Source organism: Entelurus aequoreus, linkage group LG21 (genome assembly GCF_033978785.1).
Source record: "Entelurus aequoreus isolate RoL-2023_Sb linkage group LG21, RoL_Eaeq_v1.1, whole genome shotgun sequence".
Lineage (NCBI taxonomy): Eukaryota > Metazoa > Chordata > Actinopteri > Syngnathiformes > Syngnathidae > Entelurus > Entelurus aequoreus.
The window spans coordinates 49,455,522-49,472,035 of record NC_084751.1 but is presented as its reverse complement, the minus strand read 5'-3'; the positions used below and the strand labels follow the sequence as shown (position 1 = coordinate 49,472,035).

The window sequence follows — 16,514 nt, the reverse complement described above, 5'->3', positions numbered from 1 at the left end:
ACTACTGACACTTAGCATTTGGACTACTGATACTTAGCATTTGGACTACTGACACTTAGCATTTTGACTACTGACACTTAGCATTTTGACTACTAACACTTAGCATTTTGAGAGCATTCCACTTCTGCACAACAATGAAGAACTTTAGAGCAGAATATTGATGGTTTCTTTGTGATGTTCTGCTAGCTGTGACTCCATGATCTCTCCAGGCGGACCTGGTCAGAGGCTTTGGAGCCCGGGTGTACTGTGTCGGGGTCATGGACTTTGACCACAAACAGGTACCAGATACTTTAATTCTGAGAGTTGTATTTGTCTCTTACAGTGTGGTTTTGTGTTGTGTGTTTTTGTGTTGTGTGTTTTTGTGTTGTGTGTTGCTAGCTGAGTTCCTGCTAAGAGATGGATAACAAGTTTGTTGTCTTACTGAGCTGATACAAAAATATTTTGTTAGGCAGCGTGGTTGAACCATCTTTTGCTTTGCCATCTTGCTGTGCGTGAATGTGTGACGGAGCCAATGAACACATGGATGACATCTTGCTGTGTGTGAATGTGTGACGGAGCCAATGAACACATGGATGACATCTTGCTGTGTGTGAATGTGTGACGGAGCCAATGAACACATGGATGACATCTTGCTGTGTGTGAATGTGTGACGGAGCCAATGAACACATGGATGACATCTTGCTGTGTGTGAATGTGTGATGGAGCCAATGAACACATGGATGACATCTTGCTGTGCGTGAATGTGTGACGGAGCCAATGAACACATGGATGACATCTTGCTGTGTGTGAATGTGTGACGGAGCCAATGAACACATGGATGACATCTTGCTGTGTGTGAATGTGTGATGGAGCCAATGAACACATGGATGACATCTTGCTGTGTGTGAATGTGTGACGGAGCCAATGAACACATGGATGACATCTTGCTGTGTGTGAATGTGTGACGGAGCCAATGAACACATGGATGACATCTTGCTGTGTGTGAATGTGTGATGGAGCCAATGAACACATGGATGACATCTTGCTGTGCGTGAATGTGTGACGGAGCCAATGAACACATGGATGACATCTTGCTGTGTGTGAATGTGTGACGGAGCCAATGAACACATGGATGACATCTTGCTGTGCGTGAATGTGTGATGGAGCCAATGAACAAATGGATGAAAGGATGTTGTTTTCATGCTAAGTAGAGCCAAAGTGTATTTTACTGCAGCCTGCAGGGCATGCGGGTGTGTTGTATTGAGTAAACCTCGGGAGATGTCTCACTTGTCAAAGCAAGGACTGTTGATTTTGAGTACAACACAAAATAGCCAAGGTCGCTGAGGTCAAACACAGGAAAAACTGAAATCTCAACATTTCCCAAAAAGTTGTAATCTGCCAAATAGAGAACATTTTCTTTGCCAAAAAAGAATTATAATCATTTCAAACAATGTTCTTGTTCTGTGGACAGATTATTTCAGGTCAATAGATCCCTCAGGAACAATCAAGTATTGATCCCTCAGGAACAATCAAGTATTGATCATTCAGGAACAATCAAGTATTGATCATTCAGGAACAATCAAGTATTGATCCCTCAGGAACAATCAAGTATTGATCCCTCAGGAACAATCAAGTATTGATCAATCTCTGCTCCGTCTCAGTAAGAAAGAAAGAGCAAAACATGAATAAACTACTGAAATAGTTGGGAATGTGACACAAATGGGCTGTGGGAGCTGAGTTCAAAGGTCAAATAATGTACTTATTAGAGTTCTACTAAACACTTGAATGAAATGTAAAAACTTCCAAAAAGATATAAGTCCTTATTATTATTCAATGCCAAGACATTTGTGCACATCAAAGCAATAACCTCAATGTCCCTCAGACTGACGTGGACGTAAGCGGACGTCCTCACAGCTGAAATCAAAACCAAAACTAACCATTGCTTGCATATTTACTTGTGACCTTGGCAGAATGAGCGATAATAAAGGATTTTTGTTGACATTGTTTTCTTACATTTGTGTAGGTTTTTATTTGGATTCTTCTGTTTCCATATGATATTGTAGTGATGGTAAGTTTGTGTATGGTTCTGTGTCATAGACTATAAGCTTTTGTACATGTGCAAATATTTCCTCCGATGGAATCTAAAGAAGACTTTTATTTTGAAACTTATTTTGCACTGAACAAGAAGCCACAGTCTGTACGTTTTAATGCTGTGCAACTACTGTAGACAATAGGTATGTTGCTGATACTGTACAGTGGTATATCGCTTTTCTTTAGTAATCTGTTCCAAAAGGTCATTAAAAATGTTTTTTGTTTTTTTTTCAAAGCAATTTCTTTGATAAGAAATCCAATTACCATATTTTCCAGGCTATAGAGCGCATCCGCAAACAACCACATTTTAGAAGAAATGAATGTGCTTACATATTTAGCAGCACCGGACTACAAGCCGCAGATATATATCGGTACGAAAGATATTTGTAAATGTTTATTTACGTATTTTAAATGTTTTCAAACGGTGTCTGTAACACGGCAGTAAAACGGCTGATCAAACAAAACAGAAGTCATGGTCATGGACCCACTAGCTGCACAAGCTAGCTCTCAATCAGCTAAACAGACTCAATAACTCCACGGTGACGTTTTGGTGAATTTACAAAACTGAAAGAATACAAAAGAATGCCATTGTAAGTTAATATTACTAACACAGACACTTGTAAACGTGTTAGCATCTTCACTAATGCTAACAACGCCAGCTCGATTACATTACAATAGCACGTACAAATATGCATGAAAACACTCCTGCAGACATCACACATGGGATGCTTTAGTAGAAATAGTTTTAGTTGAATTGTAAAACTTCCAAACATTGCTTGGAGTGATGAATGAAGAATCCTTTCAAATGGACAAACACGTCCACTTCAAGGAACAAAACAGGAAATACATTTTCAACCTGCAGTGAGCGAAATCGTCCGAAAGATGGCGTCATAGCACAAACAATAACACACTTTTTCAGTGTCTCTGTTTATGTTCTATGAAAACTATTGAATACAAAAAAACTATGGCTGTGAGCAAAGAAAAATCCACAAATGAGCTGCACTGTTTGTAAGCTGCAGGGTCGAAAGCATGCAAACAAGTAGCGGCTTCAAGTCCAGCAAATGCCGTAATCCGTTCCAGACTAGGGATGGGTACCCAACTGCTTGGCACTCAACATCAAGGCTTGGAATTGGGGGGTTAAATCACCAAAATGATTCCCGGGCGCGGCCACCGCTGCTGCTCACTGCTCTCTCACCATCCAGGGGGTGAACAAGGGTGATGGGTCAAATGCAGAGAATAATTTGCCACACCTAGTGTGTGTGTGTGTGTGTGTGTGTGTGTGTGTGTGTGTGTGTGTGTGTGTGTGTGTGTGTGTGTGTGTGTGTGTGTGTGTGTGTGTGTGTGTGTGTGTGTGTGTGTGTGTGTGTGTGTGTGTGTGTGTGTGTGTGTGTGAGAGACAATCATTACTACTTTAACTTTAATAATGGCACCGGTGCCTAAGGAACTGTTTGTGGTCAAAATGAAGCACCCATTTATTGACATTTTGCATGCACATCCATCTCTATTGTCTCCTACATAGTCTTATGAATGTGTCCATCTCTATTGTCTCCTACATAGTCTTATGAATGTGTCCATCTCTATTGTCTCCTACATAGTCTTATGAATCTGTCCATCTCTATTGTCTCCTACATAGTCTTATGAATGTGTCCATCTCTATTGTCTCCTACATAGTCTTATGAATCTGTCCATCTCTATTGTCTCCTACATAGTCTTATGAATCTGTCCATCTCTATTGTCTCCTACATAGTCTTATGAATCGGTCCATCCCTATTGTCTCCTACATAGTCTTATGAATCTGTCCATCTCTATTGTCTCCTACATAGTCTTATGAATCTGTCCATCTCTATTGTCTCCTACATAGTCTTATGAATCTGTCCATCTCTATTGTCTCCTACATAGTCTTATGAATGTGTCCATCCCTATAGTCTCCTACATAGTCTTATGAATCTGTCCATCTCTATTGTCTCCTACATAGTCTTATGAATCTGTCCATCTCTATTGTCTCCTACATAGTCTTATGAATGTGTCCATCCCTATAGTCTCCTACATAGTCTTATGAATCTGTCCATCTCTATTGTCTCCTACATAGTCTTATGAATCTGTCCATCTCTATTGTCTCCTACATAGTCTTATGAATGTGTCCATCCCTATAGTCTCCTACATAGTCTTATGAATGTGTCCATCCTATAGTCTCCTACATAGTCTTATGAATCTGTCCATCTCTATTGTCTCCTACATAGTCTTATGAATCTGTCCATCCCTATTGTCTCCTACATAGTCTTATGAATGTGTCCATCTCTATTGTCTCCTACATAGTCTTATGAATGTGTCCATCTCTATTGTCTCCTACATAGTCTTATGAATCTGTCCATCTCTATTGTCTCCTACATAGTCTTATGAATGTGTCCATCTCTATTGTCTCCTACATAGTCTTATGAATCTGTCCATCTCTATTGTCTCCTACATAGTCTTATGAATCTGTCCATCTCTATTGTCTCCTACATAGTCTTATGAATCGGTCCATCCCTATTGTCTCCTACATAGTCTTATGAATCTGTCCATCTCTATTGTCTCCTACATAGTCTTATGAATCTGTCCATCTCTATTGTCTCCTACATAGTCTTATGAATCTGTCCATCTCTATTGTCTCCTACATAGTCTTATGAATGTGTCCATCCCTATAGTCTCCTACATAGTCTTATGAATCTGTCCATCTCTATTGTCTCCTACATAGTCTTATGAATCTGTCCATCTCTATTGTCTCCTACATAGTCTTATGAATGTGTCCATCCCTATAGTCTCCTACATAGTCTTATGAATCTGTCCATCTCTATTGTCTCCTACATAGTCTTATGAATCTGTCCATCTCTATTGTCTCCTACATAGTCTTATGAATGTGTCCATCCCTATAGTCTCCTACATAGTCTTATGAATGTGTCCATCCCTATAGTCTCCTACATAGTCTTATGAATCTGTCCATCTCTATTGTCTCCTACATAGTCTTATGAATCTGTCCATCCCTATTGTCTCCTACATAGTCTTATGAATCTGTCCATCTCTATTGTCTCCTACATAGTCTTATGAATGTGTCCATCCCTATTGTCTCCTACATAGTCTTATGAATCTGTCCATCTCTATTGTCTCCTACATAGTCTTATGAATGTGTCCATCCCTATTGTCTCCTACATAGTCTTATGAATCTGTCCACCTCTATTTTCTCCTACATAGTCTTATGAAGCAGCAAGGCCGAGTGCTGCTCAGCACTTTGTGGCCTAAGGAGGAAGTCATTAGAGCGCTGTAATGAAATAATGCTAAACAAACTTCCTGCCCTGCTGTCATTAAAGTAGAAGATGAAAGCCATATTTCCCTCCTGAAACGCTACTGGAGAGATAAGAAAGCAGCCGCTGAAACTGAAACAAGCCCAGGTTTAACAATTGTGGTTATTTGTGTCGCAGCTTGCTGAAATAGCAGACGGCGCAGAGCAAGTCTTCCCCGTGCTGTCGGGCTTCCACGCCCTCAAAGATGTCGTCAGCTCTGTGAGCAATCATCTCCAACATTCATGTGAGACTATTGGTCACCCTCTTTGCACCGCACACAGATCCTCAAGCAGTCCTGCTCGCAAATATTCACCATAGAGCCGTCAAGTGTTTGTGTCAATGGTGAGTTGCACATCATGTGTGTCAATGGTGAGTTCCACATCATGTGTGTCAATGTTTGTGTCAGTGGTGAGTTGCACATCATGTGTGTCAATGGTGAGTTCCACATCATGTGTGTCAATGTTTGTGTCAATGGTGAGTTGCACATCATGTGTGTCAATGGTGAGTTGCACATCATGTGTGTCAATGGTGAGGTCCACATCATGTGTGTCAATGGTGAGGTCCACATCATGTGTGTCAATATTTGTGTCAATGGTGAGTTCCACATCATGTGTGTCAATGGTGAGGTCCACATCATGTGTGTCAATCTTTCTGTCAATGGTGAGTTCCACATCATGTGTGTCAATGTTTGTGTCAATGGTGAGTTCCACATCATGTGTGTCAATGGTGAGGTCCACATCATGTGTGTCAATCTTTCTGTCAATGGTGAGTTCCACATCATGTGTGTCAATGGTGAGGTCCACATCATGTGTGTCAATCTTTCTGTCAATGGTGAGTTCCACATCATGTGTGTCAATGTTTGTGTCAATGGTGAGTTGCACATCATGTGTGTCAATGGTGAGGTCCACATCATGTGTGTCAATGTTTGTGTCAATGGTGAGTTGCACATCATGTGTGTCAATGTCTGTGTCAATGGTGAGTTGCACATCATGTGTGTCAATGGTGAGGTCCACATCATGTGTGTCAATATTTGTGTCAATGGTGAGTTCCACATCATGTGTGTCAATGGTGAGTTGCACATGATGTGTGTCAATGGTGAGTTGCACATTATGTGTGTCAATGGTGAGTTGCACATGATGTGTGTCAATGGTGAGTTGCACATGATGTTTGTCAATGGTGAGTTGCACATGATGTGTGTCAATGGTGAGTTGCACATGATGTGTGTCAATGGTGAGTTGCACATGATGTGTGTCAATGGTGAGTTGCACATGATGTGTGTCAATGGTGAGTTGCACATGATGTGTGTCAATGGTGAGTTGCACATGATGTGTGTCAATGGTGAGTTGCACATCATGTGTGTCAATGGTGAGTTGCACATGATGTGTGTCAATGGTGAGTTGCACATGATGTGTGTCAATGGTGAGTTGCACATGATGTGTGTCAATGGTGAGTTGCACATGATGTGTGTGAATGTTGCACTGACATCCCCACTTGGTCTGCAGAGTCCTTCAATGTGGTTGTGAGAGGCAGCGGCTTCAGCGGATCAAAGAGGACTGACAACGTTCTCTGCTTTCTCACAGTCAGTCACAACACATACAGTGAGTAAGACTTGACCTTCACAAGTCCGTGTGTACAACCATTGGTGCTATCCATCCAAGTCCAAGTACCTGGCCACTATTTCCAATCACCATGGGTGCCTTTCATACAAACCCAAAAGCAGTGAAGTTGTGTAAATGGTAAATAAAAAGAGAATACAACAAATCCTTTTCAACTTATATTCAATTGAATAGACTGCAAAGACAAGATATTTCATGTTCACACTGAGAAACTTTGTTATTTTTGCAAATATTAGCTCATTTGGAATTTGATGCCTGCAACATGTTTCAAAAAAGCTGGCACAAGTGGCAAAAAAGAGTGATAAAGTTGAGGAATGCTCATCAAAGACTTATTTGGAACATCCCACAGGTGAACAGGCTAATTGGGAACAGGTGGGTGCCATGATTGGCTATAAAAGTAGATTCCATGAAATGCTCAGTCATTCACAAACAAGGACGGGGCGAGGGTCACAGGTCAAGGGTCACCACTTTGTCAACAAATGCATGAGCAAATTGTTGAAGAACAACATTTCTCAAGCAGCTATTGCAAGGAATTTAGGGATTTCACCATCTATGCTCTGTAATATCATCAAAATTGGGGCGGTATAGCTCGGTTGGTAGAGCGGCCGTGCCAGCAACTTGAGGGTTGCAGGTTCGATCCCCACTTCAGCCATCCTAGTCACTGCCGTTGTGTCCTTGGGCAAGACACTTTACCCACCTGCTCTCAGTGCCACCCACACTGGTTTAAATGTAACTTGGATGTTGGGTTTCACTATGTAAAGCGCTTTGAGTCACTAGAGAAAAGCGCTATATAAAATATAATTGATTGATGAATTGAAAAGGTTCAGAGAATGTGGAGAAATCACTGCAGGTAAGCCATGATATTACACACCTTCGATCCCTCAGGCGCTACTGCATTAAAAAGCGACATCAGTGTGTAAAGGATATCACCACATGGGCTCAGGAACACTTCAGAAAACCACTGTCAGTAACTACAGTTGGTCGCTACATCTGTAAGTGCAAGTTAAAACTCTACTATGCAAAGCCAAAGTCATTTATCAACAACACCCAGAAACACTTTGCTGGGCCTGAGCTCATCTAAGATGGACTGATGCAAAGTGGAAAAGTGTTCTGTGGTCTGAAGATTCCACATTTCAAATTGTTTTTGGAAACTGTGGACGTCGTGTCCTCCGGACCAAAGAGGAAAAGAACCATCTGGATTGTTCTAGGTCAGGGGTCGGCAACCCAAAATGTTGAAAGAGCCATATTGGACCAAAAATTCAAAAACAAATCTGTCTGGAGCCGCAAAAAATTAAAAGCTATATTACATACAGACAGTGTGTCATGAGATATGCATTTAATTAAGAGGACTTAAAGTAAACTAAATGACCTCAAATATAGCTACGAATGAGGCATGATGATGCAATATGTACATATAGCTAGCCTAAATAGCATGTTAGCATCGATTAGCTTGCAGTCATGCAGTGACCAAATATGTCTGATTAGCACTCCACACAAGTCAATAACATCAACAAAACTCACCTTTGTGCATTCATGCACGACGTTAAAAGTGTGGTGGACAAAATGAGACAGAAAAAGAAGTGGCATAAAACACGTCCTAGAAAGTCGGAGAAAGTAATACATGTAAACAAACTATACGGTGAGTTCAAGGACCGCCAAAATTAGTAGGACAAAACGGCGCTCGCCAAATACTCGAATCGGTGAAGCATGTTTAATATAAACAGTGTGATTTATAACAATTAGGGAGGTTTGTGTCATGTTTGTCCTCCTACAGAAACCATACTAAAACAAAAAAATAGATTTTTTTTTCCTCATCTTTTTCCATTTTTCATACATTTTTGAAAAATCTCCAGAGAGCCACTAGGGCGGCGCTAAAGAGCCGCATGCGGCTCTAGAGCCACGGGTTGCCGACCCCCGTTCTAGGTGCAAAGTGTAAAAGGCAGCATGTGTGATGGTATGGGGGTGTATTAGTGGTCAAGACATGTTCTAGGGTGAAAGTGTAAGAGGCAGCATGGGTGATGGTATGGGGGTGTATTAGTGGTCAAGACATGTTCTAGGGTGAAAGTGTAAAAGGCAGCATGTGTGATGGTATGGTGGTGTATTAGTGGTCAAGACATGTTCTAGGGTGAAAGTGTAAGAGGCAGCATGGGTGATGGTATGGGGGTGTATTAGTGGTCAAGACATGTTCTAGGGTGAAAGTGTAAAAGGCAGCATGTGTGATGGTATGGTGGTGTATTAGTGGTCAAGACATGTTCTAGGGTGAAAGTGTAGAAGGCAGCATGTGTGATGGTATGGGGGTGTATTAGTGGCCAAGACATGTTCTAGGGTGAAAGTGTAGAAGGCAGCATGTGTGATGGTATGGGGGTGTATTAGTGGTCAAGACATGTTCTAGGGTGAAAGTGTAAAAGGCAGCATGTGTGATGGTATGGTGGTGTATTAGTGGTCAAGACATGTTCTAGGGTGAAAGTGTAGAAGGCAGCATGTGTGATGGTATGGGGGTGTATTAGTGGTCAAGACATGTTCTAGGGTGAAAGTGTAAAAGGCAGCATGTGTGATGGTATGGGGGTGTATTAGTGGCCAAGACATGTTCTAGGGTGAAAGTATAGAAGGCAGCATGTGTGATGGTATGGGGGTGTATTAGTGGTCAAGACATGTTCTAGGGTGAAAGTGTAAAAGGCAGCATGTGTGATGGTATGGGGGTGTATTAGTGGCCAAGACATGTTCTAGGGTGAAAGTGTAGAAGGCAGCATGTGTGATGGTATGGGGGTGTATTAGTGGTCAAGACATGTTCTAGGGTGAAAGTGTAGTAGGCAGCATGTGTGATGGTATGGGGGTGTATTAGTGGTCAAGAGATGTTTTAGGGTGAAAGTGTAGTGGGCAGCATGTGTGATGGTATGGGGGTGTATTAGTGGTCAAGACATGTTCTAGGGTGAAAGTGTAAAAGGCAGCATGTGTGATGGTATGGGGTTGTATTAGTGGTCAAGACATGTTCTAGGGTGAAAGTGTAGTAGGCAGCATGTGTGATGGTATGGGGGTGTATTAGTGGTCAAGAGATGTTTTAGGGTGAAAGTGTAGTAGGCAGCATGTGTGATGGTATGGGGGTGTATTAGTGGTCAAGACATGTTTTAGGGTGAAAGTGTAAAAGGCAGCATGTGTGATGGTATGGGGGTGTATTAGTGGTCAAGACATGTTCTAGGGTGAAAGTGTAGTAGGCAGCATGTGTGATGGTATGGGGGTGTATTAGTGGTCAAGACATGTTCTAGGGTGAAAGTGTAGTAGGCAGCATGTGTGATGGTATGGGGGTGTATTAGTGGTCAAGACATGTTTTAGGGTGAAAGTGTAAAAGGCAGCATGTGTGATGGTATGGGGGTGTATTAGTGGTCAAGACATGTTCTAGGGTGAAAGTGTAAAAGGCAGCATGTGTGATGGTATGGGGGTGTATTAGTGGTCAAGACATGTTCTAGGGTGAAAGTGTAGTAGGCAGCATGTGTGATGGTATGGGGGTGTATTAGTGGTCAAGACATGTTCTAGGGTGAAAGTGTAGTAGGCAGCATGTGTGATGGTATGGGGGTGTATTAGTGGTCAAGACATGTTCTAGGGTGAAAGTGTAGTAGGCAGCATGTGTGATGGTATGGGGGTGTATTAGTGGTCAAGACATGTTCTAGGGTGAAAGTGTAAAAGGCAGCATGTGTGATGGTATGGGGGTGTATTAGTGGTCAAGACATGTTCTAGGGTGAAAGTGTAGTAGGCAGCATGTGTGATGGTATGGGGGTGTATTAGTGGTCAAGACATGTTCTAGGGTGAAAGTGTAAAAGGCAGCATGTGTGATGGTATGGGGGTGTATTAGTGGTCAAGACATGTTCTAGGGTGAAAGTGTAGAAGGCAGCATGTGTGATGGTATGGGGGTGTATTAGTGGTCAAGACATGTTCTAGGGTGAAAGTGTAAAAGGCAGCATGTGTGATGGTATGGGGGTGTATTAGTGGTCAAGACATGTTCTAGGGTGAAAGTGTAGTAGGCAGCATGTGTGATGGTATGGGGGTGTATTAGTGGTCAAGACATGTTCTAGGGTGAAAGTGTAAAAGGCAGCATGTGTGATGGTATGGGGGTGTATTAGTGGTCAAGACATGTTCTAGGGTGAAAGTGTAGTAGGCAGCATGTGTGATGGTATGGGGGTGTATTAGTGGTCAAGACATGTTCTAGGGTGAAAGTGTAGTAGGCAGCATGTGTGATGGTATGGGGGTGTATTAGTGGTCAAGACATGTTCTAGGGTGAAAGTGTAAAAGGCAGCATGTGTGATGGTATGGGGGTGTATTAGTGGTCAAGACATGTTCTAGGGTGAAAGTGTAAAAGGCAGCATGTGTGATGGTATGGGGGTGTATTAGTGGTCAAGACATGTTGTAGGGTGAAAGTGTAAAAGGCAGCATGTGTGATGGTATGGGGGTGTATTAGTGGTCAAGACATGTTCTAGGGTGAAAGTGTAAAAGGCAGCATGTGTGATGGTATGGGGGTGTATTAGTGGCCAAGACATGTTCTAGGGTGAAAGTGTAGAAGGCAGCATGTGTGATGGTATGGGGGTGTATTAGTGGTCAAGACATGTTCTAGGGTGAAAGTGTAAAAGGCAGCATGTGTGATGGTATGGGGGTGTATTAGTGGTCAAGACATGTTCTAGGGTGAAAGTGTAGAAGGCAGCATGTGTGATGGTATGGGGGTGTATTAGTGGTCAAGACATGTTCTAGGGTGAAAGTGTAAAAGGCAGCATGTGTGATGGTATGGGGGTGTATTAGTGGTCAAGACATGTTCTAGGGTGAAAGTGTAAAAGGCAGCATGTGTGATGGTATGGGGGTGTATTAGTGGTCAAGACATGTTCTAGGGTGAAAGTGTAAAAGGCAGCATGTGTGATGGTATGGGGGTGTATTAGTGGTCAAGACATGTTCTAGGGTGAAAGTGTAGAAGGCAGCATGTGTGATGGTATGGGGGTGTATTAGTGGTCAAGACATGTTCTAGGGTGAAAGTGTAAAAGGCAGCATGGGTGATGGTATGGGGGTGTATTAGTGGTCAAGACATGTTCTAGGGTGAAAGTGTAAAAGGCAGCATGTGTGATGGTATGGGGGTGTATTAGTGGTCAAGACATGTTCTAGGGTGAAAGTGTAAAAGGCAGCATGTGTGATGGTATGGGGGTGTATTAGTGGTCAAGACATGTTCTAGGGTGAAAGTGTAAAAGGCAGCATGTGTGATGGTATGGGGGTGTATTAGTGGTCAAGACATGTTCTAGGGTGAAAGTGTAAAAGGCAGCATGTGTGATGGTATGGGGGTGTATTAGTGGTCAAGACATGTTCTAGGGTGAAAGTGTAAGAGGCAGCATGTGTGATGGTATGGGGGTGTATTAGTGGTCAAGACATGTTCTAGGGTGAAAGTGTAAAAGGCAGCATGTGTGATGGTATGGGGGTGTATTAGTGGCCAAGACATGTTCTAGGGTGAAAGTGTAAAAGGCAGCATGTGTGATGGTATGGGGGTGTATTAGTGGTCAAGACATGTTCTAGGGTGAAAGTGTAAGAGGCAGCATGTGTGATGGTATGGGGGTGTATTAGTGGTCAAGACATGTTCTAGGGTGAAAGTGTAAAAGGCAGCATGTGTGATGGTATGGGGGTGTATTAGTGGTCAAGACATGTTCTAGGGTGAAAGTGTAGAAGGCAGCATGTGTGATGGTATGGGGGTGTATTAGTGGTCAAGACATGTTCTAGGGTGAAAGTGTAGTAGGCAGCATGTGTGATGGTATGGGGGTGTATTAGTGGTCAAGACATGTTCTAGGGTGAAAGTGTAAAAGGCAGCATGTGTGATGGTATGGGGGTGTATTAGTGGTCAAGACATGTTCTAGGGTGAAAGTGTAGAAGGCAGCATGTGTGATGGTATGGGGGTGTATTAGTGGTCAAGACATGTTCTAGGGTGAAAGTGTAAAAGGCAGCATGGGTGATGGTATGGGGGTGTATTAGTGGTCAAGACATGTTCTAGGGTGAAAGTGTAAAAGGCAGCATGTGTGATGGTATGGGGGTGTATTAGTGGTCAAGACATGTTCTAGGGTGAAAGTGTAAAAGGCAGCATGTGTGATGGTATGGGGGTGTATTAGTGGTCAAGACATGTTCTAGGGTGAAAGTGTAAAAGGCAGCATGTGTGATGGTATGGGGGTGTATTAGTGGTCAAGACATGTTCTAGGGTGAAAGTGTAAAAGGCAGCATGTGTGATGGTATGGGGGTGTATTAGTGGTCAAGACATGTTCTAGGGTGAAAGTGTAAGAGGCAGCATGTGTGATGGTATGGGGGTGTATTAGTGGTCAAGACATGTTCTAGGGTGAAAGTGTAAAAGGCAGCATGTGTGATGGTATGGGGGTGTATTAGTGGTCAAGACATGTTCTAGGGTGAAAGTGTAAAAGGCAGCATGTGTGATGGTATGGGGGTGTATTAGTGGTCAAGACATGTTCTAGGGTGAAAGTGTAGTAGGCAGCATGTGTGATGGTATGGGGGTGTATTAGTGGTCAAGACATGTTCTAGGGTGAAAGTGTAAAAGGCAGCATGTGTGATGGTATGGGGGTGTATTAGTGGTCAAGACATGTTCTAGGGTGAAAGTGTAGAAGGCAGCATGTGTGATGGTATGGGGGTGTATTAGTGGCCAAGACATGTTCTAGGGTGAAAGTGTAGAAGGCAGCATGTGTGATGGTATGGGGGTGTATTAGTGGTCAAGACATGTTCTAGGGTGAAAGTGTAGAAGGCAGCATGTGTGATGGTATGGGGGTGTATTAGTGGTCAAGACATGTTCTAGGGTGAAAGTGTAAGAGGCAGCATGTGTGATGGTATGGGGGTGTATTAGTGGTCAAGACATGTTCTAGGGTGAAAGTGTAAAAGGCAGCATGTGTGATGGTATGGGGGTGTATTAGTGGTCAAGACATGTTCTAGGGTGAAAGTGTAAAAGGCAGCATGTGTGATGGTATGGGGGTGTATTAGTGGTCAAGACATGGGTATGTTACACATCTGTGAAGGCAGCATTAATGCTGAAAGGTACATACAGTTTTTGGAGCAACATCCAAACAACGTTACCATGGATTTGCAAATCATTGTATTCTGTTTTTATTTACAAATTACACAACTTGGCTGCTTTTAGGTTTTGTATTTCAACCCATTAGGTATCCATGCTGGGAATTCTTATCAAAACTCAACAGTACAAACTTTTGGTATTTTTGTTTGTTCATGTGGCGATAAATTTGTTTATTAAAAAAAATAAAAAAATAACAGGGATGTGATAATAATAACTGTGTGGTCCAGTTGTTACACCTTCTTTTCTTACACTTCTGAGTCATCCATTTTAGATTGGGTACTGTAGTCAGAAAGTAGTCTTTGCCATGAAGGTGAATGTGCCAGTTTAGTGTAGTCCTACACTGTGAATACACTTTGTCTACATTGTGGGATGTTACAATCTTCTTCCAAAATGGAATACATTCATGATTGTAGAATTCTACAGACAATACTCCACGATGACTATTGGAAAATGATTGTATTTTATTTGATTTATTTAAACTTAAAAACAAAACAAAAAATGACATGTAGATAAGTGTTCACAGCCTTTGTACAATACTTGGTTGATGCACCTTTGGCAGCAATTACAGACCCGAGTCTTTTTGAATACCATGCCTCAAACTTGGGACAATCATCAGGAGATTTTCTCCTGATGATTGAGGGAAACCCCTCATGAAACAGGCCTGTAGAGATGAAATAGTCTTGTGATTTTTCCCACACATACATATATATATATATATATATATATATATATATATATATATATATATATATATATATATATATATATATATATATATATATATATATATATATATATATATATATAAAAATAGTGTATAAAGGTTTTTTTCATTATAATCATTATATTTAAAATTAATTAAATAAAAATATATTATATAGTATATATTATAATTTTCTTGCAATTTATATAATATTATTTATTTGTAACTTTTTGCATTTATCCATCAATCCATTTTCCACCGCAATTCCCGCCACTGTTTTTATTATCAGTGCAATAATGAAACCTTTCACTTCCATTTTAATGTACATATTGTCCTATTGTGTGTAGTCTTTGCTTTTTTTATTTTATTTTAATTTTAAAAAATCAATGTAATTATCACTGCGCTAACACATAGCAATAAATGGGGACGGCGTGGCGAAGTTGGGAGAGTGGCCGTGCCAGCAATCTGAGGGTTCCTGGTTCAATCCCCACCTTCTACCATCCTAGTCACGTCCGTTGTGTCCTTGAGCAAGACACTTCACCCTTGCTCCTGATGGGTCCTGGTTAGCGCCTTGCATGGCAGCTCCCGCCATCAGTGTGTGAATGTGGAAATAGTGCCAAAGCGCTTTGAGTTCCTTAAAAAAAGGTCGAAAAGCGCTATACAAGTACAACACATTTACCATTTAATTACGTCCTGCCTTAACCTTGACAAGCTTTTTTTAATAGCCGTCATTACCCTTCTTTTACTGATTGGCTGGTAGACGGAATAAGATTTTGAGTAAGCTGTTTGTTATTGTTACTGAAAGGTATTCACTATTTACTCTTGGAAGTGTTGAGTGTACTGCACTGCTCAGTGGAAACTTTACTTCCAACTTGTAATAGAACTAGGAGCTAGCGTGCAGGAAGTGCTGTTTGCTGCAGATGTTTGTGCTGCAGTCATGAACAGTAGCTGCTTTAGTCCGAGGACAAGGGAGACATTATATAGAAAATGGAGAGATTAGATTGACAAAGACGCCGCATGACTGGATCATATTTCTCTTCTTGTTTCAGCATTTTCTAGGGCCAATGCTCCTGAAATGAAACTTGGATACAACTGAGAGTCTACGTTCTTGTCTAGATAGTTAGGCTGCACAAGTGCTGCTTGAACTTGGAAGCTGCGGTTCATTAACATAGAAGTAGTCTTTGCCATTAAAGTACCAGTCAAGTGGAAAAAATAAGTATATAAGCTTAATTGTGTTTCATTCTATCAAACCATGTCCAAATGTATTTACAATCCGCAAAGTATGTGAATATTCCGCTCCGAATATCTCCAGCTATTTCCGTAGATGGACATCACTAGGGTAACTGAACATATTATTAGGTCAGTCACACTGGAAATAGGCCAAAATTGTAAAGAGATGTGCTGTTTATCATTCACAATTCTTATACAAGACAAGATCACATATACTTGGCTTTTTTATTCATTCTAAATAGTAAATAAATATCTGACAATTGATTCAACAGATGGAGGGTCCTCTCATTATAGCCTCTAAAAACATCCAGAAACCGCCAACAATATTCCATTTACATGTCATGACCTGAAAAGTCACCAAATATGAGTGATATTGTTATTATAAGCGCTAACGCAGACAGACTATTTGAGTGGTGCACTGATAGCAGTGAGCAAATGCTAGCTTACTATGCTGCCACTCAGCATCAAGGCTTGGAATTGGGGGTTAAATC

The 16,514-nt window shown here is 41.5% G+C and overlaps 1 protein-coding gene across 8 annotated transcripts in view; it reads left to right on the top strand.

Annotated features, from left to right (window-relative positions):
• LOC133638801 (anthrax toxin receptor 2-like) overlaps positions 1–16,514 on the top strand; it is a 53,730-nt gene that overhangs the window by 10,507 nt on the left and 26,709 nt on the right. For all 8 annotated transcript variants that reach the window (XM_062031761.1, XM_062031764.1, XM_062031765.1 and 5 more), the window contains 4 exons: positions 210–278; positions 5,526–5,606; positions 5,669–5,729; positions 6,890–6,985. In XM_062031761.1, the coding sequence (XP_061887745.1) occupies positions 210–278; positions 5,526–5,606; positions 5,669–5,729; positions 6,890–6,985 (307 nt within the window). The remainder of the gene's footprint in view (positions 1–209; positions 279–5,525; positions 5,607–5,668; positions 5,730–6,889; positions 6,986–16,514) is intronic.